The 26,472-nt window shown below is 41.5% G+C and overlaps 1 protein-coding gene across 6 annotated transcripts in view; it reads right to left on the bottom strand.

Annotated features, from left to right (window-relative positions):
• The window catches only part of sphkap (SPHK1 interactor, AKAP domain containing), a 132,751-nt gene that overhangs the window by 3,929 nt on the left and 102,350 nt on the right, over window positions 1–26,472 (bottom strand). For all 6 annotated transcript variants that reach the window (XM_055012254.1, XM_055012255.1, XM_055012257.1 and 3 more), the window contains 6 exons: window positions 25,294–25,396; window positions 23,861–23,971; window positions 8,619–8,678; window positions 8,082–8,222; window positions 6,796–7,066; window positions 1,418–4,787 (listed from right to left, as the gene is read on the bottom strand). In XM_055012254.1, the coding sequence (XP_054868229.1) occupies window positions 1,418–4,787; window positions 6,796–7,066; window positions 8,082–8,222; window positions 8,619–8,678; window positions 23,861–23,971; window positions 25,294–25,396 (4,056 nt within the window). The remainder of the gene's footprint in view (window positions 1–1,417; window positions 4,788–6,795; window positions 7,067–8,081; window positions 8,223–8,618; window positions 8,679–23,860; window positions 23,972–25,293; window positions 25,397–26,472) is intronic.

The raw sequence follows: 26,472 nt of genomic DNA, 5'->3' as shown, positions 1-26,472 counted from the left end.
GGGAGAGCAAACCGCAAGATGCTGGGAGTGACCATCAACTGCTTGTGCACTGTTTCTGCTGCAATGTGTAGTTAATGTTGGCCACTGTTCCCATATTCCACCGTTCAAACTAAAGTGCATCTTAAAAGGTAGTATCAGGAACAGTTACTGTTACACACATGACAGACATACAGTAACTTCTTACAAATGGCAAACAGTTGAACTTGGAAATGAGTGTGCGCCACATCAAAAGAAAACTAATTAATTTCAGTAATTTTAATGCATCGGCAAACTGCATTTCCCATGGGCACCTTTGGATTTTCACTGTTTTTTCAGGAAACTGATTAAATTAAGTCATAATCAGATGATTGAGGCCTGCCATCCTCGACAAGTCAACAGGGAAATCAGGTTTTATTGACTAGACGAGTGATTAAGTTCCAGTCTTACACAGGGGACAATCAGATGCACTCCACTTGTTTCTGGATTACATGTATTGTCAAGTGAAAAGGAGCATGTCTTGTGATTCTCCAGTGGCCTGGGAGACTTTCAGCGTTTCCTCTCACTCACTGTTGAATATGGCTTATTTTGAGGATCTAAATTTGATTACAATTCAAAAGAAATTACTTTTCTATACCCCCACATAGTTTCTATTCTATCTATATGCATGCTTCTCTTGCACATTAGCAATACTACTTATACATTTTCAGTTGTGTCTTTTGACTCTAGACTGCGACAAGCTATGCTCCATTCTTCATCACCCCAAAATATCTACTAAAATGTCCTCCGGGACAGTCTATGTTCTCATCTTTCCTCTGAGAGGACACTCAAGGTACTTTGTCTTTTTATAATTAGAACAAATCTTGCCACCTAGTTGTGTCCTTGTCTTTCTAAAATGTCAGTCTGTGTAGAATAAGACATTTAATGCAGTTCTGTCAATCTAATCTAAATACCTCAGAGTGTTTTGTGCTTTCAGCACATTGGCCAAGTGTGAGTGCAGCTTGTACTGACTAAGGAGAGTTCAACAACCGCTCAGTGGATAAAGGATGAAGCCAATAAAAGCTTTCTGCACACACAGTGTATCACCCAGACAGTGTGAGTCACAGCCTAGCCAAAGGTTTGTCACACCTCACACACTGCTAAAAATAGATTAGTTTACACCATAAATAGATTCTCTGTGTGCCTGCCACACTTTGATCAAACACTAAGAATAGCTTTAGTATCTGGATTTATTTGTTTAGTGGCATTTTTTTTAAAAAACAAATTTAGTGTTTAGTTTAAAAATAACTATTTCTTATTTCTCTCTCTTACACTAGGCAGACACATTGATCTCTTCTTTTATATCTACAATATGATGATTTTGCTGCTGGGCTATAAAAAACCTTTCTACCTGAAGCAGGAGTCTGACTCTCATACAGAAAGACTGTGAGCTGTGTAATACCTGCTGCTGTTGGCAGTTGCTCTTTCTGTACGCTTGTTCGCTGACATGTCTGATGATGTTTCTTGGGGTCCTCCTCCTGTCCTTTCAGGGTTTAAAAGATTCTCTTCATCCCTCTGATCTCCCTCAATGTGGATCAGCGGCACATCTCTGGGGCTCCTTGTGCAGGGTGCACTGATGTCACTTGCCCCAGATCCTACTCCAGTGACAGCTTGCTCCTGGCTGGACCTACTCCTACTGCAACTTAGATGAGATTGTTTGAACCCCCTCCTTTTCTCGCCAACAGGCATGTACGGCCGTGGGTGTGACCCAGGCATGCCCCCAGCTACATCCTGCTGTCCCCCGAGTGCAGACTTGCCAATATCTACAATGTCAGCAGCCAAGCGATTGGCAAATTGCTGCACGTGGGGCTGAGAGTCTCCTGCAGCCTCCAACTCAATACTTTCCTCTGGATCAGCAATGATCTTGTTCTTTCGCATCAAGGACTCAATGGAACTTGACCAGGTCTCATGAATCAGCATATCAGTAATCTGGTCAGTTTTACCTCTTTGATAGAGGCATGAGTCCGACTTACACAGTCCTGTAGCCGACACTGTGTTGGTAGGGTAGATATTTAGTGTGTCTCCGTGCACATTGCGGGCAAATCCATCAAAGGAGTTGGCTTTAATGGGTGAGTTGACAGTCAGTCGTGAGTCTGAGGAGCGCCGGTCTGGGACAGAAGACTGTCGTATACAGAAGGGTGTTCTCGGAGAAGGTGGGAAGAGGCTGTTGCTCCACTCTTTAGTCTTGGCAATGCCATATTCTTTGTTTTCCTTATCCATATCTCGAAGCATAAATCTGTAGAACTCCTCTGTGATGCTCTCTGTGCTGGACTGTTTTGACAGGCAGGATGAGGTCCTGACATTAAGGTGACCATTTTTCTTCGTTGCAGCTTGTTGTACAGCTGCAGCAAGGATGTTGCTGGCATTCTTTCCTGCGTAGTAGTCCAGCAGAAGGTCAAATTCTCTGCCTTCAGTCTCCATCTGGTTAACCATGAACCGTGAGAACTCATCTGTGATGCTCTCGCAACTGGACTGCTTAGAGATTGAGCTACCACGACTCAAGTTCTGACCTAATCGACTGCCAAGGCCCAGGGTGTTGGGTGTTCCTGAGGGGTCTGCATCTTCTTCTGGAATGCTCTCATAACTAGATGCCTTTCCGCGGCTCCACCTCTCACACTGCAATCTGCTGCGTTGCTGGCCTGTTTTGGAGGTATCCACCACATTGAGTTCAGGGCAGTTCATGATCCTGGCTGTGACTTCAGAGGCAAAGAGAGCAAATGGGTCCTGTGGTTCATCAGGGTTAACTGACTCATCCACCACCCGGTTGACCAGCCGCTCCATTAGCTCTGGTTGTTCCTCTGTTTTCCTTTTAATCTCACTGAGCCGTGGTGCCCGATGCTTTTTGGAGGCTGCATTGCTGTTCTGACCATCTTTTCTCCTAAGGACTGTGCGGCAAGCAGGGATCAAGTAGGCTTCTGGCCCTTCAGTTGATGCACCTTTAAGGGCACAGAACCAGGGTTGCTTCCCAGTGGAGTTTTCCAGACAGATGGCTGCTAGTTCTGTGGCCATAGACACCACTGTAGCAGCCAAATCATCAGCATAGCAAGTAATAGGTGTCCTGGACTCTGAGTCCATTCTGAAAGAGAGTAGAGAACTGCAAGAGTTGAGGGAGGACTGGGGGGTGAGGGAGGACTGTCTACTGTCGCTTCCTGTCCCTAATCGGCCCCTCCTCTCTGTGCTGTGAACTGGGATTTCACTTAAAGGTTCTCTGATGGCACCACTGCCCTGCTGGATCTGCTGGTAGTCAGACAAGTCTTTGGCCTGCAAAGAGATGTGTTTGGACTGAATTTGTCTGCATAATGACTGCTGCTGTTGCTCTTTGTTGTTGACTGTGGTGGAACATGCAATAAGATCACTTTCATCAAGCATGTACTTCTGCTTCAGGCTTGGAACCGCTGAAAACTTATCTGTGCAGTGTAGCATGCCACTGTGACTCTCACTATTAGTGGATTGACTATGGCCAATTAAGCACTGTAACGGACCTAATGGATCCTTGCTGGCAGCAAGCTCTTTTGCACAAGTGTCACCTTCTTGTGTTTCACATGACCCTTGGTCACATCTTGAAATGTGACTGATTTTTTTCTGTGTCAGGCAAAGAATATCAAACAGCAAATTGTTTACACTGTCTTGCATAAACACCTGGAGGCTTGGCGCATCTTTTCCAGCACCCTCGAGTTCCTTTTTCTTTTTTGCTTTCTCTAAAGCATGCTTGAATAGGCTGTCTGCCACCTCATTTATTAAGTCATCCATCTCTCTTTCATCCATGTAGCATTTTTTTGGACATGTTATCCCGTCTACTATCTTGTTATGTGTGGTCTCTAGCAAGTGAGCTACACTCCTGTAGCCTTGTGGTTGAGTCAGCACCTCAGCTGCTTCCCTGTGCAAGACTTCGGCAATGTTGGCACGAAATGCTTCAACGCTGGTACCCTCTGCGACACTGCAGTGCAGTGTGAAGGCAGTAGAGGCCTTGGCAGCAGACATAAGACCCTGTGATGCTGAGTAGACTTCAGTGGACTCTGCATCAGAGTCGCCTGCTTCTCCTGATTCCTCTGTTAGCTCCACAGCTGCTACCGCACCGGCTACCTGAGCCATGCCGCACATAGCTGAGGAGAAGGAATAGTCACCTCTCTCTTCTGGTTCCTGCATCTCCTCTTCTGTGTCCTCTTCTGAAACAGATTCAGTGGCAAGTTGTTCTGTTAGCTGTGGGGTAGTAATGGTGCCAATAATACTAGCAGCGCAGGCCAAAGCCACTTCTACATGTTTGGATGCATGTCCTCCATTGTGGTGCAGAATGTGAGCTTGTGTCCCAGTCTGTGGCATTTCTCTGGCTTTGGCAGTGATATTGTGGTCGGGTCCATGAGACACCTGGGTCTCTGGCCATTCTCCAGCTCCATCAGAACTGTCTGGGCTCTGGACAATGACAATTTTAGGTAGTTCAAAAGAGCAGGTGCGCTGCTGAGAAGGCTCTTTGGTCTTTGACGGACTGTTGCTTTTGGAAGGGCGACTAGAGAGTGACACACTGACAGCTGCCTCAGAAACAAAGGATGTTTCATCTTGAGAAAGTCGTATGAAGGCATCTTGCAGTACTGACTCGGCCAGATTGGTGGCATAGTGACCAGCTGATTCCTTAGTCTGAAGGCTTGCATGCTGGTGCCCTTCTTTCTTCACTTCAGTATCCTCCTTGTTCAGCTGTCCCCTGTGACATGCAAGTCTGACACAGTGTTTCTGTGCAGCCTCTACCAAGCTCTCTCCCAGGTTACCACTCTCTGGCTCTGTGAAAAGATGAAGAAACAAACAGAAATATAGGTGAAAAAAATGTCCACGCTGATTAGAAAGCAGCTCTAGCAGTTTCTAAAATGTCACACAAAGAGTACAATTTTGCAATGTTTTACCCTTCACCGACTATTGACTTTGGGTTATGTTTCGTTTATCCCATTCAATTTCCCTTCGGACAAAATCTCAGAGACTTTTGCCTTCCAACACATTTTCTATTTATCACCAGAGTAACACAGGGGCAATAAATATATACTTGTGTTTCTCAGGCACTATTAAAATCTTTCAGCCCTTGTTACACAGTTGCCTCAGTAGTATTGCAATAAATACAGGATTTACTTTCACATAATGCACTATATTTATTTTTCCAATTTTAAGTGTGGTTAATAAAAACTACAGTGACAAAAATAATGTTTACAATGTGAAATACTGAATCATAGTTTGTCAGCAATGACTTCACAATAGTTCTTCAGCTTGCAATAAATGTATTTTGCTATCCTTAAAGCTCTACAATATCAGTTCAGTGTGTGATATAAGCAGACTCCTGTCATTACTCCACTAAGGAACGCGGCAGAGTTGTGTGACGATTGGTGTTGTTTTTTCTGTCTGTCTGTCTGTTAACATTAGTCAAAAACGGAATAACAGATTTGGATGAAATTTTCAGGGAAGGTCAGAAATGATACAAGGACTAAGTGATTAGATTTTTGCAGTGATGCGGCTTATAGTCTGGATCCACCGATTTGTTAAAGATTTCTGTATCACTGCAAGATAGCGGCATGGCATTACTGTAACTATGACAACAAGTGACCACTACGTCAGCTGCCTGCTGACGATCACATGATTGTGATTCTACTACAAACCTACCGCTGTGGGCATATCAGGACTTATCCGTTGGAAATGGTACAAGGAACAATTGATTAAATTGTGGGGGTGTTTCCGAATCCCATCGATTCCTGCCGACCGCTACATATTTACGTGACGCGACTTGGTATCCATACATAAGGTACACATACATAATACACGCCTGTGCTCAGTGCAAGGTCATTTTGTTTGTGGATACATCTATATTAAATGGCCACATTCTATGTTGCCGTGATTAATGATCATCAATAACTAATAAACAAATGCTGCATTTCTTAAAAAAAAAAAAAACAAAAAACTGCATTTCTGACAGTATCATATGAGGGAATGAACAGCCTTGGGAGAGTACTGCACTCTCTGAGTGCTTTTCTTGTTTCCACTATTATCATCATCCAGTGGACTGAGGCCATACTCGCAATGAGCCTAATATGCCTCAACACTATGTAACACCGTCTATACATAGCAGAAAACATGTTATAGGAAACGACCTGAATATGAATATTACATTGACTCAGTGTGGAGTTGGCTGCACTGCATGATATTTCCGATGCAGAATTTTCTCTAAGGATTCCAAAGGGCAGCATGCTGACTTGTGTCGCAGGGTTGTTAGGCTGCTCAGGCTGTATAGTGCCATGCCTACATGGGCAGATGGAGAATTAAAATTCTTGAACCCCTGTGTTGTTGTTCACTGGGTCTGACAAAAGGCAGAAAGCAGGTTAAAGGCTACTATGAGGATTTTAGCAATGACAGAATCATACAAATGCTCACTATGCGTGAACATGGAACGAAAACTCAATACATAAATGGCAATTTTTTTTCAGAGCTATGACTATGCACAGTAGATGAAGCAATTTATCCACATTAGCAAACGTTACTTTTGAAACCTAAAATAATGATGAAGCATTGTGTGATACAGCTGTAATTTTTTTTTCATGTACGCATAAATAAAACAGTCAAGCTTTTCAATACAGTTTGGTAAAATACTCAGAAACCTATTTTGGATCAGCATCCAAAACGAAGTAACTTGATCAGTGGTTTTTGCCAGTTTTCATCAAAACTATGTTTAGACTTTGACGTTCCCTGCCAATTACAACACACTAATGCAGCTGAAAACAAAACCGCCTCAGTGGACATAATGAGACTCACCATTTCTGAAGCCATCATCCTCGCTGTCATCTCCAAGGTGTTCTGAAGCAGTCAGGAAGTCTTCTTCTATGGAGGAGATGGAGCGATTGGTGTCGTCATCGGTCCGCTGACCGGCGACTCGGCCCTGCTGAAACTGCCGCTCTTTTCCCCACTGCAGGCCGATCAGGAACTTGTTGATCTCAAAGATGATGCTGCCAGGTGGTGTGGAGCGCCTCTTCCCTGAACACTGAACCAAGCACACTCCTGCACTTCTGTGCTGCTGTTGCCCACCCTGAATGGAACATGTACAGATAACCATTATGCATTATGCACAAGTACACACAAAAGCATATGCAGTAAATTAATTCTCATACATGTCATATATTGTGTACTTAATTATGTATGTCTACAGGTATTGGCACATATACTACACACTAAGTCTACACACATCACAACATTAACAAATACATTGAGTTATAAACTATGATACTGGATTATAAACATCCCATGTAGTCCTCATCCCTGGTTTTTTCCATTTTATCCGATATACTATAACTCTGTGGACCTGCTCATGCAAGTTTAAATGTCTGTGCAGGCTCCTCAGGCTGTGTATTGATTGTAACAGTGGTTTCATACGGTGATGTATTTGGTGAGCTTCAAAAAGACAAGGGAACACTGTATTTCAACAGAAATACCAAAACTGAAAGGCATATTAGCCGCTTGTATGCCTGTATTTCTTTTTCCGTTTGTAAAATTTTAGAGCATTCTGAAATAAAAATGTTGAATGTTTTTCATCAGGTCACCCATTATTCTGAGCTTTCAGGTGTGTCTCCTTTACATGTATCTGTCTAACACATCCTACTCAGCATAAAGTGGTATTTTCTATGACATCTAGGGATGTTGAATCTGCATTTAAGGAACATTTACATTGTTCCCATCATGAACAATGTATACAAAATGTATCTTACAATCAAATTTTCAATTATCACTTATTGGCTCAGTTTTCAGTGAAGGATCATATGACTATATTTTGACCAAGCAGCAAAAATGACAGATGAGCCTTATTTTGACCATAAGTACAAGTCCAATCAGTGTCTGCCGTTTGCCGAGATGAGACGATGCTTTCACTGGAGTGAAATGAGGATAATTGCTACATAAAAGGAGTGCATTTTGTTATGTGGATTTTTCTTAGCACAAAACGTTCCAATGTAATAACACAAATTTGCTGTACATTAGAACAGCTTGCTTCTCTCTGCCTCACAATCCAGGACCACTAATTCAAAGGCTGCAAATACTTGCAAACTTACCTGTAGGGGAGAGTGTGGGTGTGTTTGGCAAGTATCTGAGGCTTCGAGGCCACCGAGCAGCAAGATCTCATTTTCTTTCGGCTGGTGGACAGTCAGTAATTCAACAAGCTTTGGCAGGTCTGGAGACACTGATGCCAGTTTCTGCAAGATGCATGCCAAGCACAGAAACAATGTGAGATGATAGAACAAAATGCTTTTCTTCAAGTGACTTCAACACTGAACAAAATGTGTTTGTTCTCTGTGGTTCCAAGTGAGAGATGCTTAATTATAAAATCTGAGAAGTCTTGAACCATGTGGAATGATTATTGGTTGCCCACCACCAGCTGCAAAAGGCTGCAAAATCTGCATATTATCTAAACAAATTGGCCTCTAATTTTGGGTAATGATCTTGAATCCATGGCAACTGAGCCTTTGTGTATGTGTGAAATACAATGAACAGAGTTCCTGGGAGATGAAAAGTGGGCAGGAAAGAAAAGGAGAGGGAGCAGGAGGGATAACAGGAGGGAGTGGATGAGTGTGGCCAAGGAATGCGCTCACCTTGATGCTTTTGTCATCACCACAGTCTGTTTTCTGAGGGTCCAGATTTACAAAACAGATCTGAGAGAGAGAGAAACAACAGACAGGGTATCAGAGTGACAGTGTAAAAGGGATGATTTTACTACAAAAGCTAAGTAAGAGCAGAGTAAAAAGTGTCCCAGATGTCAGACATGAGAGTGCTGTGATTGTAAAGTTTTTGCAACATATTTCCAACTGCCATTTCACAAACCCAACAAACCTGACAGAATGGTGGCTTTAGTCAAAGTGACTCACCATTAAAAACTACAGCAGCTGTCTGTTGTGTCTCAATAACCACTGTATGGCACCATCTCTCATTGGCAGAGCCTTCTCTATGAAGCCTTTCTTGTCTCTCAGGGGCTTCTAGCAGCTGGTGTAAACCAGAAAAGATTTTCTTTCCCTCTCTGTTCTTCCACTGTCTCTACTCTGTCACACTCTCCATCTCCCTCTCCACCCGCCTCACACGCCTTCGCCTCGAGCTGCTGGTTTAATGGTCTGTGATGGAGTCCTCATGTCAGCATAGGGAGTCTGGGACTGTCCAATGGCTGCTGTTAGATTCTACAGCTTGCAGCCTCTGATCTAAGTTGGCATAGCCAAGGTAGTCCTGCGTGGCTAAATGAATAAAGCACAGCTCCAACAGCTTCTAAGGGAGGGGGGTAGTCCCCACTCGAACAGCCACACTCAGCGTGTACTGTGGAGTGCTCTGGGAGAAGAGATACATTTGCATGTCAGTCACGAACGCATACATTTCTGCGTATGTCTAACATCCAAATGCTAACGTGCTTATCATTACTAATCAAAATGTGAGTCACTGAGGCAGTCTCTCTCTTTTCAAGGCAAAACACGCACAGGTGGGATCCTGCTGTCTCTCTTTTACCTCCGCCATCTCCATATCCGCTCTACCTCCTGCTATCTTCCCCCTTTCTCTCCTCTCTAGACCCGTGAAAAAATAAAATATATATAGTTTCAAATAATCACATTTTGACACGCATCACTGTTTGAAATAATTTCCCTTGAACAACCTGACAGTGTGCTTCATTCATCCTGCCAGGCTTCTAAACAGCACTCAAGAGATAGCATATATTCTTTATGATTTTCATCTTTTTTCATTTGTCTGAGCTGTACTGAGCTAAGATCTATTCTGAGAAAGTCATGTCAAGCTATACAAGAAAAAAAAGATCCAACATTGAGGTCTATGTATATTCTTTACTATTCCTCCTTTTCCAAGTCATGCTGAGTGTTTTCTGGCTGAAGATTTAAAAGAGAAGCAAAAACACTGCTGCAATAAATAGGTCAGTGTACATGTGAGCTGATATTTCACAATAAGGATGTAATTCTGCCAGACGTTGCATATTTTCCTTCCTTTGAAAGACAGCGTGGGTTTGCTCCATCAAAGAAAACACCAAGATTAAAAAGAAGGGACAATATCGGGGAGCAACTGACTGCAAAGTCAGATTGGATGACTCAAAATGTCCTTCAGCTAAAGCGATAATGCGACACACTCAGAACGGGCCAATTTCCCCCTCACCTTCAGTCTGGTATCCTCCAGTCAAACATAATATTTTCCAAACTATCAAGGCTAATGTGATGAAAATTGCTGCTTGGAAATGGAGTCAATCGAGTATAAAAAATGTGAAGTCAATGACAGCTGACAATGAGAATGCCTGAAAAGGCTTCTCCTGTCTCAAACTGATCAAACTGTGTTTTTTTTCTTTGTCCTGTGCCCTTCATGGACTGCATGTGCCACCTATAACATGTACCTGAATACCAAGAGGCTTTCTCTTTTGATGACTTTCCTCTAATAATAACAGCAATATACTCAGCGAAGAGTAAAAACTGTTTGCTCATTTGCTTGTCAGGTGTTCTGATCAGTTTGATGAGGACCTTTTAGTCAGAATAGCTGGTAAATGTCCCAACATAGGCCTGGGATCAGAGATTATTTCACACCATTTACTAAACACAAAGACGATGGCCTGACATTGGCACTTGCTGACCAGAGTTGGATGAAAATAGTGCTTTAAAATGATGTTTTAGTCATTCTGCAATACATTTTCATCTCATTTTCAGTTCAGTTCTGTTTCTAGATGCAGAGTTTGAATCTGGCATCTAATGAAATTTTTAATTCTTTTCCATATCTCAGCAGTAAAACAAGAGGTTTGGCACCTTTGCTCAGGAGCACCTCAGCAATATTCACTTGTGGGATTTTGGAAATGATCCCAGGAAAAGCAGCGACGACACCTTCCCGTGCCCGCCAACACGCCGCCTGCGGATAACACACAGGCAAAGCCATTCGAGTGATCCACAAATATGACCTTGAGAGGGGTTGAAGTGATTTAACCCCATCAGACGGTGAGAGCCAAGAGGCAGCTGTTCTAAATTCAGGAAGCGGACGACCATCTAGTCATCTGATGCTGATACTAGCCTTGGGACACGCTCTAATTCTATCAGTTTTTCACAGACATGGCAGACGGCACAGATACTCGCATCAGCCTGTCACCAACGGACTGACCACTTCACCATCAGCGGGGGAAGATGAAGGGTGAGAGAAATACTGAGTGGGTGAAAGTAACAGTCTCGTGATGAAGTGATACCATTGAAGAATAGTGATGCACTCAAGGACTTGAATGTTGTTGCAGATGAGAGTGATAGCTTGTCTTTCTTTTATTTGTTTTAAGCTGAGACAACTAAACTACATGGTGTCCAGTAACTGATGGTTTGGCCACTTGGGTTCAACAGAAACAAGGAACGCAACACTGGCAAATCACCTTTTAAGTTGATATTATCAACCTGTTAGTTGCTTACTGAACGCATCTAGCAGATACAGAGCATAATAGAACTCATGTTAGCGGCTAAATGTTCTACTATGTCCACCAGCTACTCGCTCTCTGCCTACTACAACTAGAAACAACATTAGAAAAGCAGTGAGGGTGAACCTACACAGTAAAGTTGTAGGACAGAAAACCAAGAGTGAGCCTACGAACCATAAAGATTCCATAGATTCAGTGGAAATATGAAAGAACTGAATATAACAGTGACATCTATCCAACCAAATCTCCTCATTACGACGTTTCACAGCAGCACAAGATCATGAAACTTCCTGCTTTGCGGCTTAATGTCAACATGAATCCTGTGAAGTTGTCTGACTAGCAGCACATCTGTAAACAGCTTCATGTTGCACGAAAGCCCAGGCTGCAGCAGAGATCTGGGTGTCTCTTTACGCTTTGTCGCCTCACTAGGTGCTTAACCTGAACAAATTTACAGCTGCGTGCTCTGCGATGGCTCAGACGGTCAACGTGACACTCAGGGTGACTCTGACCACATGTGCTGATGGGCTGCTGACACCAAAATGGAAAGTAATGACCTGAATGGGAGGAAATCTGGAGGCAGCTTTGGAGGTTGCCAGCAGATAAGTTCGGGCATCGTTTGCATTTTAACAGGTTTGACTCTGATTCTTTGAGGAGCAGATGGCTCTGGTGACTACCCCAGTAAAACCCTGATTTTACATCAATGCACAAGAAAAAATTATGTAATTATTACAATTTTCAATGTTATACTATAACAAACACAGGAGACATTTTTTCTGCATTGATTACTTTTAATTTTAATCCCACAGTATATTCTTCTCATTATACTTACATGCTTAAACATTTTCAATGCAGGAGTTTTACAGTGTGGCTTGAATACTTATGTAAAAGTATTCATGATGCTGCCCATCTCTGTACATCAAGGTAAAGAAACACTTAAAAATCTGACTAAATAATATAGATTCTATGTTTCTGAACAGGAATTTGCATGTTCTCCTCCTGCATGTGTGGGTTTTCACCAGGTTCTCCAGCTTCTTCCCACAGTCCAAAAACATGCAAAGGTTAATTGATGATTCTAAATTGTCCATATAGGTGTGAATGTAAGTGTGATTGTATGTCTGTATATGTAGCCCTGTAATAGACTGGCGACCTGTCCAGGGTGTATCCTGCCTTTGCCCTGAGATATTTTTGAGTTCTCTCTACTTCTAGGCATAGTTATGCAATTACCATTGACATGTCAGACTTTATATTGCAGTGAAAAATGAGTACAAACTCTCTAGTCATATTTTTACTTGGACAGGAGCAAAAAATGTCCTGCTTGGAGTGCAGAGATTTAAGACAAATGCATAAGGAATCAGGAAGACATGTACACATTTTCTCACAAGACTAATGGCACAGACAGACAGTGGTAGATATGCAGTAGCTGGAATCAGATCGGAATCGACTATAAGTTGGAACCAGTTCTGACCCCGAGCTCTACCAGCAGCAGAGAGGTGAAACATGTTTTAGTTTTACCGTCAATAAAATGAAATGATGGACTTGGTGTTTCTACAAGGCAACAAGAAGGCCACATTGTCTTGTTCAAAAGGAGACAAACACAAAAGAGAACAAGTTTACATGCTGTAGCCCTGCATGTCCTTTCAATGTTAGGGTGTGTTTTTATCAAAAGGTGAAAAAAACATCCATCTTGACCTCAGAAATTGTACTTTGACAAAACAACAACAACAAGGACCACTTACTTGCTTTTCCTTGCAGTTGTCATGAAGATGGACTTCATGTATTTTTTTTCCATGTCTGATACAGGTAAAAACACCCGTAAAAGCAAATAAGTGGATCTAGAGTTACAACTATTTTGTCAGACTACTATTTCAAGAATGAACTCATACTTAACTCTAGAGAAAAAACACAGACGTGAGGTCCTAAAAAAAGACATGGAGGGAATCATAACACCCACTGAGTTCGGCGCAGTGAACTCAGCAAACTTCATTTTCTGATGAAAACTTTCTGGCACGATTGAAATTGCTCAAAAAAAATGTGCTCCTTTATTTTGAGATGGTGGAAATACAGCATGTGAGTGTGCAGATAATCCATGACAGACAGAAATCGTGTTGCATGAGTATTAGCCATCATGGAAAACAGGAATGAATTCTTGACTGATCATGTCATGGTGTAATACTGCTCTCATCTCACGTAGTGGATTCATTATTTGACTGCACACTGTCTTTATATCGGTGCAGTAAAGGACTCAATCTATTCCAAGGCTACAGTCCAGCTTCAGGAATAATTATGTCACTTTTGTGCTTATTTATGCTCGGACCCAACAGCCAGTTTCAGCTACAGTATGTTATTATTCGAGGTACAGCGTGTGCGCGTCCAAAACCCCAACAATACAGACACACACACACACACACACACACATATGCACAAGGGTCCGATTGTCCCAACTTATTTATGCAGAAAATCCTATTTGCTTACTGTCAGGCCAGCTGATTTCTTTCTTTTCTGCAACACACTCACAGACAGAGCTTGCACAGATACTTGGCCACAGTTTTAGTCCAACATTATGTGCACAGACGTGGTCAAGATAAGAAACCATTACAAAAATTTAGTCTCCTTTGTCCATCAAAGCTTGGTTTCTCCTCAGCATCCCCCTCTCTCTGTTCACTACTCTGATCCTCCCACACACAGCTGCTGCTCTCGGTCCTTCTGTCTCCCTTTTTTTTTCTTTAACTGTGGCTCCTTTTGCATGACTTCAAAAAATGTAAGTATTTTTTGTCACACTGAATATAGTCTTTCATATACTTTATGCCTGGTTGTGCTGCCGTCTTTAATACCAAGCACAACATTTAAATAAGGCTACTTGATAGAATTGCTGAAATAACTGCAGTTTTGGCAGCAAGTGAAGCAGTTATAAGCTATGTTTAGGACCCTTCATGTAGATTTGGGCTTCTAATGATCAGAAAATCAAATTTTATTTACTCCTGCATGTATATTATTGTCTTCTGTGGCTATCCTAAAACAACAGATTTGAGACACATTTTCATTTCCCATGTAAGTCTCTAAACTCAAATATGAGTTCATTCTCACTCCAACATCACAAAACTAAACGTGTATTGTAACGTGTTGTGACTTATCTCAGTAGCTGCCAACTTTCATTATAATCCATTTAAAGTGTAAGTTAATTCAAATGAAATTTGGGGGAAACAACATCGAGGTTAAGCGATGCTGCCATTATAATTTTGCAACCCACAAGCTGCAGATTGCTGGTGTGGAGGCCAGACAGGCGTCTTGTTCACACAGACTGGTGACTGTAAGGAGCCTTTTTCTGTGTTCATGTATTTAAGTAAATGCTGATAAAATGCATAATATCAGCTATCCACGTAGCATAAAAGGAAAGCCCACATGATGAAATTACACATTTTGTCCATTGAGGTTGCCCATGCTTTTTTTTTTAATCTCCGATTGAGCTGCTTCCTATTTATTTGGCAATTTGCCTCAAGAATTTCACTGCTACAAGTAGAAAAAAACAACAATTCTCTAAGCCAGATGTGAAAACTGTGTGCACCTCGTCGACAGCTGTGCCCTTTTGCTGTTGAATCAAACACACACAGGTTCATACAGTCGTTTGACTGTGAGTCTCTCAGCTTGGAGCCCGAGGCTAAAGAGAACACCAGGCAGCAAAGACTGTCCTGGTTCGTCTCACTAAATGAATAATATGAATATGTTATGGAAAATGTCAGAAACAGGGGATGTACATTGTCATATCTCTGGTGGGTACATACAGTACAAACGCCTGCTGGGATGACAAATGTACACATTCACCAGAGGATCATATATTTACCAGTAAATACAGACTCAAGTGTGTTAATAGGTTCATGCACGAGGACAAAAATCTTTAAATGACTGTGATGAAAATGGCTAACAGCAGGTTGTGAACAGGCCCTGGGTAGCGGATGCTGAATAGCTCCTGTGTCTTTGAAATGCATAAATTTTAATGTGTTGTTTACACATTTGGGGAAGTGCAAAGATGTGTTTTCAGTCACAATGTTTTCCACAATGTATTTATGCAAAGCGCCATCCTGAGAATGGTCTCGCTTTATCTTGAGAGGAGAGTTGTTTAACTATACATCAGCTTTTGAGTTTGGAAATTACATATACACTCACTATTCCACTCTAGCAGCTAATCTCATGTTTTAGTGGTCAATACAATAGAAGTTATTTTCCTTTTAACAAATAAAATGTAATTATGTATATATGTATTTTGAAAATCTAGTGTACACTAGTAGAAAAGCTTACAGTATTTCTAACTTCCAGTTTACAATCTGTCTCTGGTCACTGACTAAATCCATAAAAACCTTTTTTTTAATAAAAATAATCCCTTTTGCCTTGAACTAGCTTAGACATAAGTCTGAACTGTTGAATGTCCAGATGTATGAAGTCACTGCGTCTCTGTATTTACCCCTTCCAACGCGCTGCAGCTCAAGCACATCAGCTCACCTACAACAATGTAGGTGTGTTTAAGGTAAGTAGGACATTGAGTTGTTCTTCAAAGGTTTAGTTTGACACATTTAGGAGGATCTATAAGCAGAAATGGAATATAGTGTTCAGAATTATGTTGTCATTTGTGTACAGTCACCTTAAATCAGAATAATTGTATTTTTGTTACCTTAGAATAAACCCTTTAAATCTACAGGGGGAGCAGTTCCTCTTCCACAGAATCCACTGTGTTGCATTGTCATCTTTATACAATATCCCAGAATAGACAACCCAAACACTGGCCCAAGAGAGAGCCTTTCACATTTTCACCAGACACCTTGAATTCTGCTACGTGCTTGGAATGAGATAATGAAGAGGAAGTCGTAGGTTGCAATCTGCAACCTAGAAGCTAGAAGCCTCTAAATCCTACCAGCCTTTAATGAAGAGACAAGGTTTTACACTGAAACCTTTCAATAGTTAGCTGATGCATAAAATTCCACATCTCCAAAACGTAGACTGCATAGTAGGCAAACTCCCAGCTACAACAGAGACAGTACCACCTTACCTAAACAGTGCTGTGTCCAAACTATGCAGTATGTTTAGCAGAGGCTGCCCCATCAGTATTACCACTAACTTGCTCTTAAGATTGGATTACAAACCAAAGTGGGAAACCACATCAGCTGCACTTTCAGGGCTCTCAAAAGCTTCAGTTTCACTGTGTGCAACACATTACATTGTGGTAATTTGATTAATTTCTTTATTTGGTCATATATAGGGCAATAGCACAGTTTAAAAGAACAGCAATCTCATCTATCACCCTCCCACTCTTCGTCGGTATCTGCACCTTCAACTGTCCAGTAAAGGAAAAAATGCTGTTATGTAATATTCAAAAAAGGGGGAGGTTGAGCCTGCATATTCTGACATAGTACATACTCTTAAATGAATCAAAATACCTCAAACCCATTTAGGAAGAGGTATGAGAATAGGTTGTGTCCTTCAAGTATTCTATCTGCCAGCACTAGAGACTTATCTATGAATTTAAATTTCTTGCATTTATCACATTTTTTGTCCACAGATACTGACTTCTAATGAAGGCTTACTATTAAGGAGGCGTCAGCCTTGCACCAACGACTGCAGACAGTTAAAATGGGAGTCAGTCTAAAGCAGAAGTTGAAAAGAAAAGCTTTAGGTCGGATTTAGAAGGAAGGAGTGGGTTTCTCTCTTCCATCTCTGAGCCTGCTGTAAGTCAGCGCTCCTGCCACGGCTGATGGCATATTTATCCTGTTCTCCCACTCCAGGCCAGGAAGGGACAGGTCAGGACACACTACCTGAGTGTGAAGTGTTTGAATGTGGTGATGAATGGATGACTCTCCTCCAGGGACTACAGCTCAAAGCAGGAAGACAGATGGGACAGAAGAATGGACAATGTTCAGGAGAGACACTACAGACCTACTTGTAATTCTTCTACTTGTGTAGTTTTGGTCAAAAACCAGCTTTCTTACATTTGAAAACAAGTCTGATTCTTGGCAGCAGCAATATTATACAGTACATGTTGACTTCTGCTCCTTTCCATTTTACTTTACGCATATTTTCACTAGTTTTCATTGTTAGTTTGGTCTTTTTGTTCATCATAATGTCTTTTATCGCCTAACTTGTATAACTTACATGAATACATCAATGCACAGAAATACAACAATGTAAATCCACTTCATAGAAATCAGGTAACTATTTGCATAGCAAATAGAAAAATAAACGGTGCTGTCTTCCTTTTCAAAATGCTCACCCTGTAAAACTACTCAGGGGTGTGATGAAATTCAGTGTGACTATCACACCAACATGACACTTCTCTGTGACTTCATGCATTTAAACATGAGCGAATGATCAAAGGTGACAACATGATGCAGCCAGGGATAGGTGATAGAGCGAAAACACAGAAAATCCTAAGCTTTAATCTTTTATTTAGCTCACAGTTCTGGCCTTCTGTGCTCACTATTTTGACCTTTTTCCTATTCCTGAATACAGGAACACTTTTTTCACCTTTTTACTCTCCTATAAAAACTTTTTTTCCCCAAAAATGTTACCTCATGAACTAATTTGAACCAATTTGAGTATCAAAGGATATCAAAAATAGAGCTCTAAGCAGTCAGCTTTCAGTAAAAAACTAGTCTATTTCTAATCTTTAACCAATCCCACAGTCCTGCAAGAAATGCACTTTTCAGTGTTCATGGTTTTCTGACTGCTTCATTCACTCTGTTTGCATCAAGGCTCATTGTCTCACCCTTTTTCTGTTTTCCACACTTTGTACCTTCCTGTACAGTTCAGGCCAGGACAGAAGAACTTTTTTCTCTCACAGTGTCATCAATCGTGAGCTCCTGTCTGACTGATTGGCTGCGTAAACCACTGAGAAGCTGAACGGCAAATTGAGAGTCGGAGGAGCAATTTGTCACGTCAAAGTCCAAGAGCGATGCTGCGGGAGGATGGGACACATCTGTTCACGCTCACATTAAAGTTCCATCTGATTCATAGAAAACAGACACATAGTAAAGAAAATAAATGACCATTGTCTATTTTATACAAAAACTGTGAAGATGAAGCTGCGTGGTTCTCACATTATACCGGAAAATGAAGATACAACTGTCTCCTTAATCCACAAACTCAGGTAGGAGTTTGAGAAGTGGCGTCTTCTGCAGACACAAGGATGTGTTGAGTGATGTCTTTGTTTTCTAGCTGACACTCATCACAAATTTCAAGTAAAAACTGACAAGGAGGAAAAAGTCATCAATAAATTTACTGTACAGGATTACTTGGCCTGCAGTTCCACTGTGAGGAACCTTGGAGTTATTTCTGATCAGGATGTGTCGTTTAATCCCAACATAAAGCAAGTCTCTAGGCTGGCCTTCATTTGTGAGTACGGCAGACTACTACAATTCCTTACTATCAGAACATCCCAATAGTTCTTTGAAAAACCTCCAGCTGATCCAAAATGCTGCAGCCAGAGTTCTGAGAGGAACCAGTTCTAGAGATAATTTTTCTCCCATATTAGCTTCTCTTGATTGACTTTTTATAAAATCCAGAACAGAATTCAAAATCCTTCTCTCACATATAAAAAAGCCCTGTCTTATCTTAAAGATATTACTGTACCATATCATCCAGATAGAGCCCTTCACTCTCAGACTGCAGATTTACTTGTGGTTCCCAGAGTTTCCAGAGGTGGAATGGGAGGCAGAGCCTTCAGTTATCAGCTCCTCTGTTGTGGAATCAGCTCCCAGTTTGGGTTTGGAAGGCAGATACCCACTGTACTTTTAAGATTAGGCCTACAACTTTCCTCTTTGATAAGGCTGATAGTTAGGGCAGCTCAGGATTACCTGAACCATTTCTTAGTATTCCTGCTGTAGGCCTAGACTGCTGGGGGAATACTCAAGATGCCCGAAGCAACTCTACTCTGCTTTCCTCCTCTTCATTCTCCATGCATTTATATGCAACTATTGCATGTCAAAAAACTAACTTTGTGTCTTTTCTCTCTAGTAGTTTGTGTTTTGTCCTCTCTGCAGGTTTCTCTGGATGTGGAGCTACACGTCTATGTTCCACAGTTGCCAGCCTCACTAACCTCCCCAGACTTTATTGTTCTCTTTTGTGTTGTTTGTGTAGTTTTCCAACTGCCATCCTGTTCACTCTCCCCTTTATTTACCCTCACCCCAAACAGTCAAGGCAGATGGCTGCCCTCCCTGAGTCTGGTTCTGCCAGAATGTTGTTTTGGCTTGCTCAAAGGGAATCCAAAGAAACTTTGGATTTGTTGAGTGTCCCTGTATACATTATGTAAGGTCCTCCCTTACTAAATGGCACACCTTTAGATGCCTGCAGATAATGTATGTTATGAACTGCCCTTCATAAATTAACCTGAGCATGATTCTGTCTAATGGCCACTGGGATGTTTGGGGAGATATACAGGTCATCTGCTCTCTAAAAATCTCAGATTTAACAAATGACAACTGTATTTGCAAAAGCTTTTGTTCTGGATAAACACCTGACTCTCACTGATGAGAGAGACCACTGATGACAGTAGCTCCAACAGAGGAAATCTCAATGAAATATGAAGCTATTCTGAGAAGATTTGAGATAAATACTCGCACAGTTGTCTGAGTCTTGTGTATGTCTTGTTCCGGAGAAAGCTGCTTGTGTCTGGAGGTTTCAGGAACATTCAATTCAGCCTGCATCTGCTCACACTTACGAAGTGCGACATGAGTGTGTGAGAACGGTGCTCTTTGCTAAATTACTGCCGTTACCTTGGTAATGATTTCCAAACAGTGAAGGCATCTTTAAGGAAGTAGTATGGGAAAAATGTCATCACAATTTTGCATGTTACTGGCATTTATTTTACATAAAACAGAGTTACTCGGTCCATGCCAGAGAGAAATAAAAATTGGAAGTAATGATTTAGCGGTAAGGGCAAACCGTATGGTTTTAATGGCACTTTTCAGATAAGGTTTGAAAGCCCTGAAGTAGTTTGCTGCGTTTAATCACCATTTTGTTATATACAAAATTCTATTAAAGAATAACTGTGATATTAACTTAGACACCAGAAGTATCACTAAAACAAGTTTACAGCCATGACAGCTGTGTGAGACTACGATACACATAAGAGTAGCAGAGCTTTGAGCTTAATGCTAACGGAGCATGATTACAACATCATTGTTCAGGGTTTGTCATGTTCACCGTCAACATTATGCAAGTTAGCAAATTAGTGCTGAACACAGCTGAGACAACTGATCCTGGAGCTTATCTTTGGTTTTTGTAGGCTTAGGTTCATTTGATCATGAACCAAAGCAATGGAATAACTGAAATTAAGACCCGATGATGATGCTGGAGGGAAACCTCAGGGATGATCAAAGTTATTACAGTCCATCCTGAGGGCTGCATGTATGTTTCTACCAAATATCATTGCAATCCATCCAGTAGCTGCTGAGAAAGGACCAAACTGGTTTTCTGCATAGCCAACTGACAATGCAGTACAGCATTCTAAAAAATCATCTGTTAGTGTCTACAGAAATGGATTATCACTTTCAGCATCTTCCTGTCGGGAGAATTTATTAGGAACTATTCACTACTCTGTGAATAGCATTCTGATAGACTGTTGGTCTTGCTATCAAACTTGGATCAAGGAGTGGAGGCTCTAATCAGTGAGATGGAGGCCATGAATTAGACACAGTGCTGCACAGTCTAAATACATATAAAATACGAGAAAATGTAATTTCAGAATAGCAATTAGAAAAGAAAAAGAACAGCAAAGAAAGAAGCACTGGAGATATTTTGAAGATGAAGGTGAGAAAATTAATTTTGCCCCCAAGGACCTTAAATGCAGACACATCACTGGGCTATCACCACAGCGTGGATGTCATTGTGACTGAGAAACAGCTGATGTTATTAGAGCGAACAGATGATGCACTTTCTTTAATGAGTCCCACACACAGCTGAGATTGTGAAACTCCTTGGCTTGATGCGTTGGTAAGATATTTTATTTATCTTGTTGATCTAGTTTGTATCACACAACTACTGCTGTAAAATTTAACAGATACACTTGAAGGATCAAACGCCTGTCATTCCTCAACAAATATCAAATGAGCGCCTTTTAGCCACTGACAGAGGTGAATCCTCAATGAAATTCATGCTCAGCTTGCAATTTCAAATGAAGGGCTGATCAAAGGTGATGCATCCTAAATGGGTGACAGCGAGGATGAAACGTGTGTCCTTAACAGCTAAGAGCCTTGTATTTTCTAAAGTCCCGTATCCTTGCTTGAACAACCAACAGTGTTTTTAGTAACCGAGCATCAATTAGTGTCATTAGTCACTTCTTGCCACAAAATATGTCCCACCACTGGATCTGTTTAGATGGCATGACAACAATAAAGAGAAATGTAAAATGCTGCTGCAGTCCTGGATGAAGATATAGCAAATGGTGTAAGTCAGTATTCATAAAGGCTATGATTTAAAATTATATATAGCGAGTTAATGGATACAGAAATGAGCCTAAAGCCAAAAGCATAGTAGCTGGAATCATAAAATCTGATTACAAGATGTAAAAGAGTCTGTCTCTCTATGTCACTTCAAATAACCATCATAATTTCGTAAATTGTACTTGGGCTAAATCCATCCCAGCATGCAGCGAACAGAAGGCAAAGACAGCCTGACAGTGGCTCATTAACAACCACACAAAATGTTCTCGGATAGAAACAATGAAGTGGCACTTTAAACTGTACTTTCCTTACAATGTGCAGAGAGCACAGCAGTGGCATGTCGACCTTAACTCAGGGGGCAGACCAAGTATGGTGGGATACCTCTTTAGATTATGTATGTAGTTCAGCTCATGTGTCCTGCAGATCATTAAGAATAATCTTAAATGTAGTTATCTTGGCAATGACATAGGAAGTCATATAAATCGAGCAATTTTTATTTGAAGTAATTTGAGTCAAATATAACGGCTTAAACAAAGGTCATTGTGAGAATATCATGTGGAAGGAAGAAGTACTGCCAGAAACGCTGCTGGTTAGCATGTATAAGAAGCTGTAAACAAGTTGAGCACAAAGGTAAATGCAATTAAAATAAATAGATTTAAACCATTGTGTACAGTTGTGCAGTTTGCTGTCAGACAAGCCCAATTCAATGGCCATTGACCGTTCTGTCTATTGCAGTCAGAGTGTGATTAATAAACACAACACAGATGCATTTACTACACAAAACCAGCTGCTTTTAATAGCTTGATTATCAAGGACCCCCCTGAGATAAAGCAAGGGTTTAGAAAGCTTGCGCTTATAAAAATCAGAAAACAGACTAAAATTTGCATAGATTACTACATCTATTCAAAGAAAATCTTCTAGTATATTTCAAGCAGCAAACTACTCAAGAGAAATAATATTCCATTTGCAAAAAAAGAAAATTTACTTCCAACTCATTCAAAGCGCATCACAACAAGAGGAAAAATTAATCAAAAATCAGCATCAGCAGTGGCTGATAACATCACAGGTAATATTGTTTTAAATTGAAGAATTAACTAATAGTTACTTAAGGTGGTATTTCTCCTCCATCTGCTGCCAGTACCGTAACTGCAGGCTGAAAATGGCACTTCACTGCCCTCTCTGGGTGAAGGGTTCAACAGAAATGTGCTTTGTTGCACCAAATTTCACCTAAAGTAAACCTCTACATCGCTGCAACGAGCTGAAAAGTTAAACTGCTGGTAATCAGCAGAAACAGGACATCCAGCTGCTACTGTGTCGCTCTTTAAAATGCTGCAGTAGGGCTGCGAGGTGGCCAGCTGTGACGGACTGTCGCTACACTGGGAATCACAGATGTTCAGGTGTCTTTACGTACAAGATTTCTCCACCTTTCCCAGTAACTCCTCAGACAAGTTGTTGTTTCACATTAAGTCAGAGAAATACTGGGGATACAGAAATCTGTTAGGAGTCTTGCAGGTCCCAATCCTGTTTTGTTTTTTTTCCGCTGCAGAAAGTTAAAAATATTAGAAACAGGAGAACAGTGTATTAACATTTTCTCTCTATAGAAAAAAGTAAGGCACAGTAATATCCTTCCGATGCATTATTTAGTCACATCAATACAGATTGCTGTGCTGGACATCAGTTTCGTCAGCACAATACAGAAATTTTGAGACACATCAAACCTCATGAGCAAAACCTGTCAACTAACAAGCAGCAAGGAAAGCAGCCAACAACCTGCTGTAAAAACAATCTTTCTATGCCTGAAAGCCGCGCAGTGGAAGCAGATTGAAAACGAAGCCATTTTTAGATGTCATGTCGCATCATTCCTGCCTTAAATTACAAACTGTTTCCACAAACATGCCTCCTGCAGCTTGCAAATTGTTCACTACAATTGACTCGGTCCAGCTTTGATGCCAGAACGGTGCGCATGTTTCATCATTCACAGGATGCTACTCACCATGGTGCAGCTGCCCTCCGTGTCGTCATCCAGCAGGCCCAGTCGGCACAGAGCTTTCTCATTTCTCAGCCAGTACTCGGACGAGTCCAGCACGCTGTTGCTGCACAGCACCTGCAGCACACAGACAAATCCTACTCAGGTACAGTAGCACAGAAAACGCAGCACGCACAAACACACATGGAGCGTACAACTCCATACGCACCTTCATTCACTTTCATCTGTCACACTGTGTTCCCCATTCACAATGGCGGGATCAATTGACCTTTTTCCAGGACCTTTATTTCAGGCTAAGTGTCTGCAGCACAGAATCAATAATCTGTCAGCTAACCAGACACTGTGTATTATATATGCGACAGTTATGGTCTCCTCCCTGGAGCCACATTGTAATGGAGCCTTTAGGATGAAACAGTCACAGCTGTTTTGGTGAGTGACAAACAAGCATCTTGCCGTCTGACGTATTTGTGTGTCCTGGACTGTTGACTTAGCTGTTTGAATAACCAGCCAAGTAAAATAATTTGAAACGATGAAATTAAAGATTCCCTTGGGGCTTGTGAAAGTAATGGGGTAAGGCCATATGATATATTTATTTATCTATCAAAGAAGATGGAGTACAAACACTGTCATTCAAAAGTTTGTTCTAGAGCTGATAAAAGATTAACACATTATAAATAAATGCTTCTTTTGCATCTACTTTACATATAGCACCTGCGTGTGTGTTGTTCATTCTCGTTGTGTATTTTTAGTGACAAATCATGCCCCCTTATGGTTGCACCCTCTGGAATAGACCATCTGTGCAGGCCTTCGGCCAGGTAAGGGTGACGTAGACTCAGCTGATCTCACTGGGAGCGATCATATCAGAGCTGCTGGCACAGGTCAGCGGAGCCTGAGGCCCACTTAGAAGAAAGACATCACGTTGACTCGAGTCTCTACAGCAGAAGTCAGTTAAGATCATGAACAGTAAGGCAAATTAGGAACACACACCAGCGAGCCCACCTGCACACACAGTACATAGTACATAGTGTACAGTCAGGCACACACGCATACAAATAACCTACACACACATTGAAAACAAATTCAATCTAGCTTCCACCTCAGCCCACTCATCTGTACTATTTCCCCTCCTGTCTCTCTGGCACTGGGAGATGATAAATCTACTGGGCTGACCTGAGGGCCTGGCTGTTCCTCTTATTACACAACCTCTGGGTGTCACTGGCACCCAGGAGGAGGAAATGAAAATTTCTTGCACTGCTGCAAACATACAAACAGATAAAGTGGTGGGAAGAAAAATATGACAGACAGGTACGGAGGCACGGAGGAGAAAAAAAACCAAAATGAAGAAGTGGAAGACAAGTGGTCACTGAGCAGACAGACAGAGGGACATGCAGGTTGGCAGACGTTCACAATAAAAACACATCAGACGGCGTCATTCTTACCTTCTTACAGGCGCTGATGGAAGAAGCAACGGTGCTCTCTGTGTTGCCTCCCTCCACCTCCACTGCCTCAGAGCCTTCAAACATGGCAGATGACTGGAAGTTACTGTGAGGCAAAAGGGCACAAAGTTGACTTTGTCAGAGCAAGTTCTCGTCAGACGGTGAACAGTCCCTTTTTAAAAATCTGGAATGAGTAAGGACTGCTTATTCCCACTCTGACAGGAGCAACCCATTGGCTGTCACATTTGCTCATACTGTAGAGCTGTGGCACTTTTCCAGTGAGTTACCCAGGCAGCCATTGTGAGAAAGGAGAAGTATTTCAATATTCGGTGTTAAGTAAATTCATAGACAAGCAAGACAGGATTAAAAACTATTTTGCATGCCAGCGTTTGCGCTTAAGAAAATGTACCAATTTTATGCCAAAGTGACATCCACCATTTACTGCAGACTTTGAAGTGTTGGTGTTTGGAGCCTTTTATCACATATTATGAGAAACCATGTATGGGATGGTTTCTCTCTGCACAGTCCAGTCAGACATCTGCATGGGAGCTAAGCCAACTGCAGCTTTTTGCAGAAGGCTATCAGGGCGCTCAAGAGACCCTCAGCCAGTTTTCCAATTTCTGAATCAGACAACAGACTCGTATTGCACAAACGCTGTATCCAACCAAAGCACTTAGGTGTCCAAACATCACAGCAACTGTGACAAATCCTGACAGCAGCTGCGATGGAGGATTGGAGCAGGCTAAACAGTGGAAATACGGCATGTGACCTTCATTTGGTGCACAAGAGAAAAAAATATTCAACAAACTGTATTGACGGGGATGTCTGTCAGACTACAGTGAGTCGAAAAACAACACAGCAAACTAAAAAAAAAAAGCAGGAAGGCGTCATTATCCTCTGTGCATGCTTTCCCTGAGATAAGCCAAATCGAAGCTTATCTGGAATGGCATTAATGAGGATCAATTTGGAAAATGAAGAGGCTGGGGATGCATATTTAAAGAGGAACCGCTGTTTTTTTTTTCTATAATCCACATATTTCAAAGCAAATTAAAAGCATTCCATGTTAACAGCCTCCAGGGATGACACAACGGTATCTATTTGCAGTTAATGGACATGCCTAATGTAAATAATAGTGTCACAGGAAAAAAAGTGAGTTTGCTGTGGAGGAAAAAAAGAAAGATA

The sequence above is a fragment of the Amphiprion ocellaris genome, chromosome 7, assembly GCF_022539595.1.
Source record: "Amphiprion ocellaris isolate individual 3 ecotype Okinawa chromosome 7, ASM2253959v1, whole genome shotgun sequence".
Classification (NCBI taxonomy): domain Eukaryota; kingdom Metazoa; phylum Chordata; class Actinopteri; family Pomacentridae; genus Amphiprion; species Amphiprion ocellaris.
The sequence above is the reverse complement of the archived record's forward strand: the minus strand, read 5'-3'. Positions and strand labels throughout refer to the sequence as shown.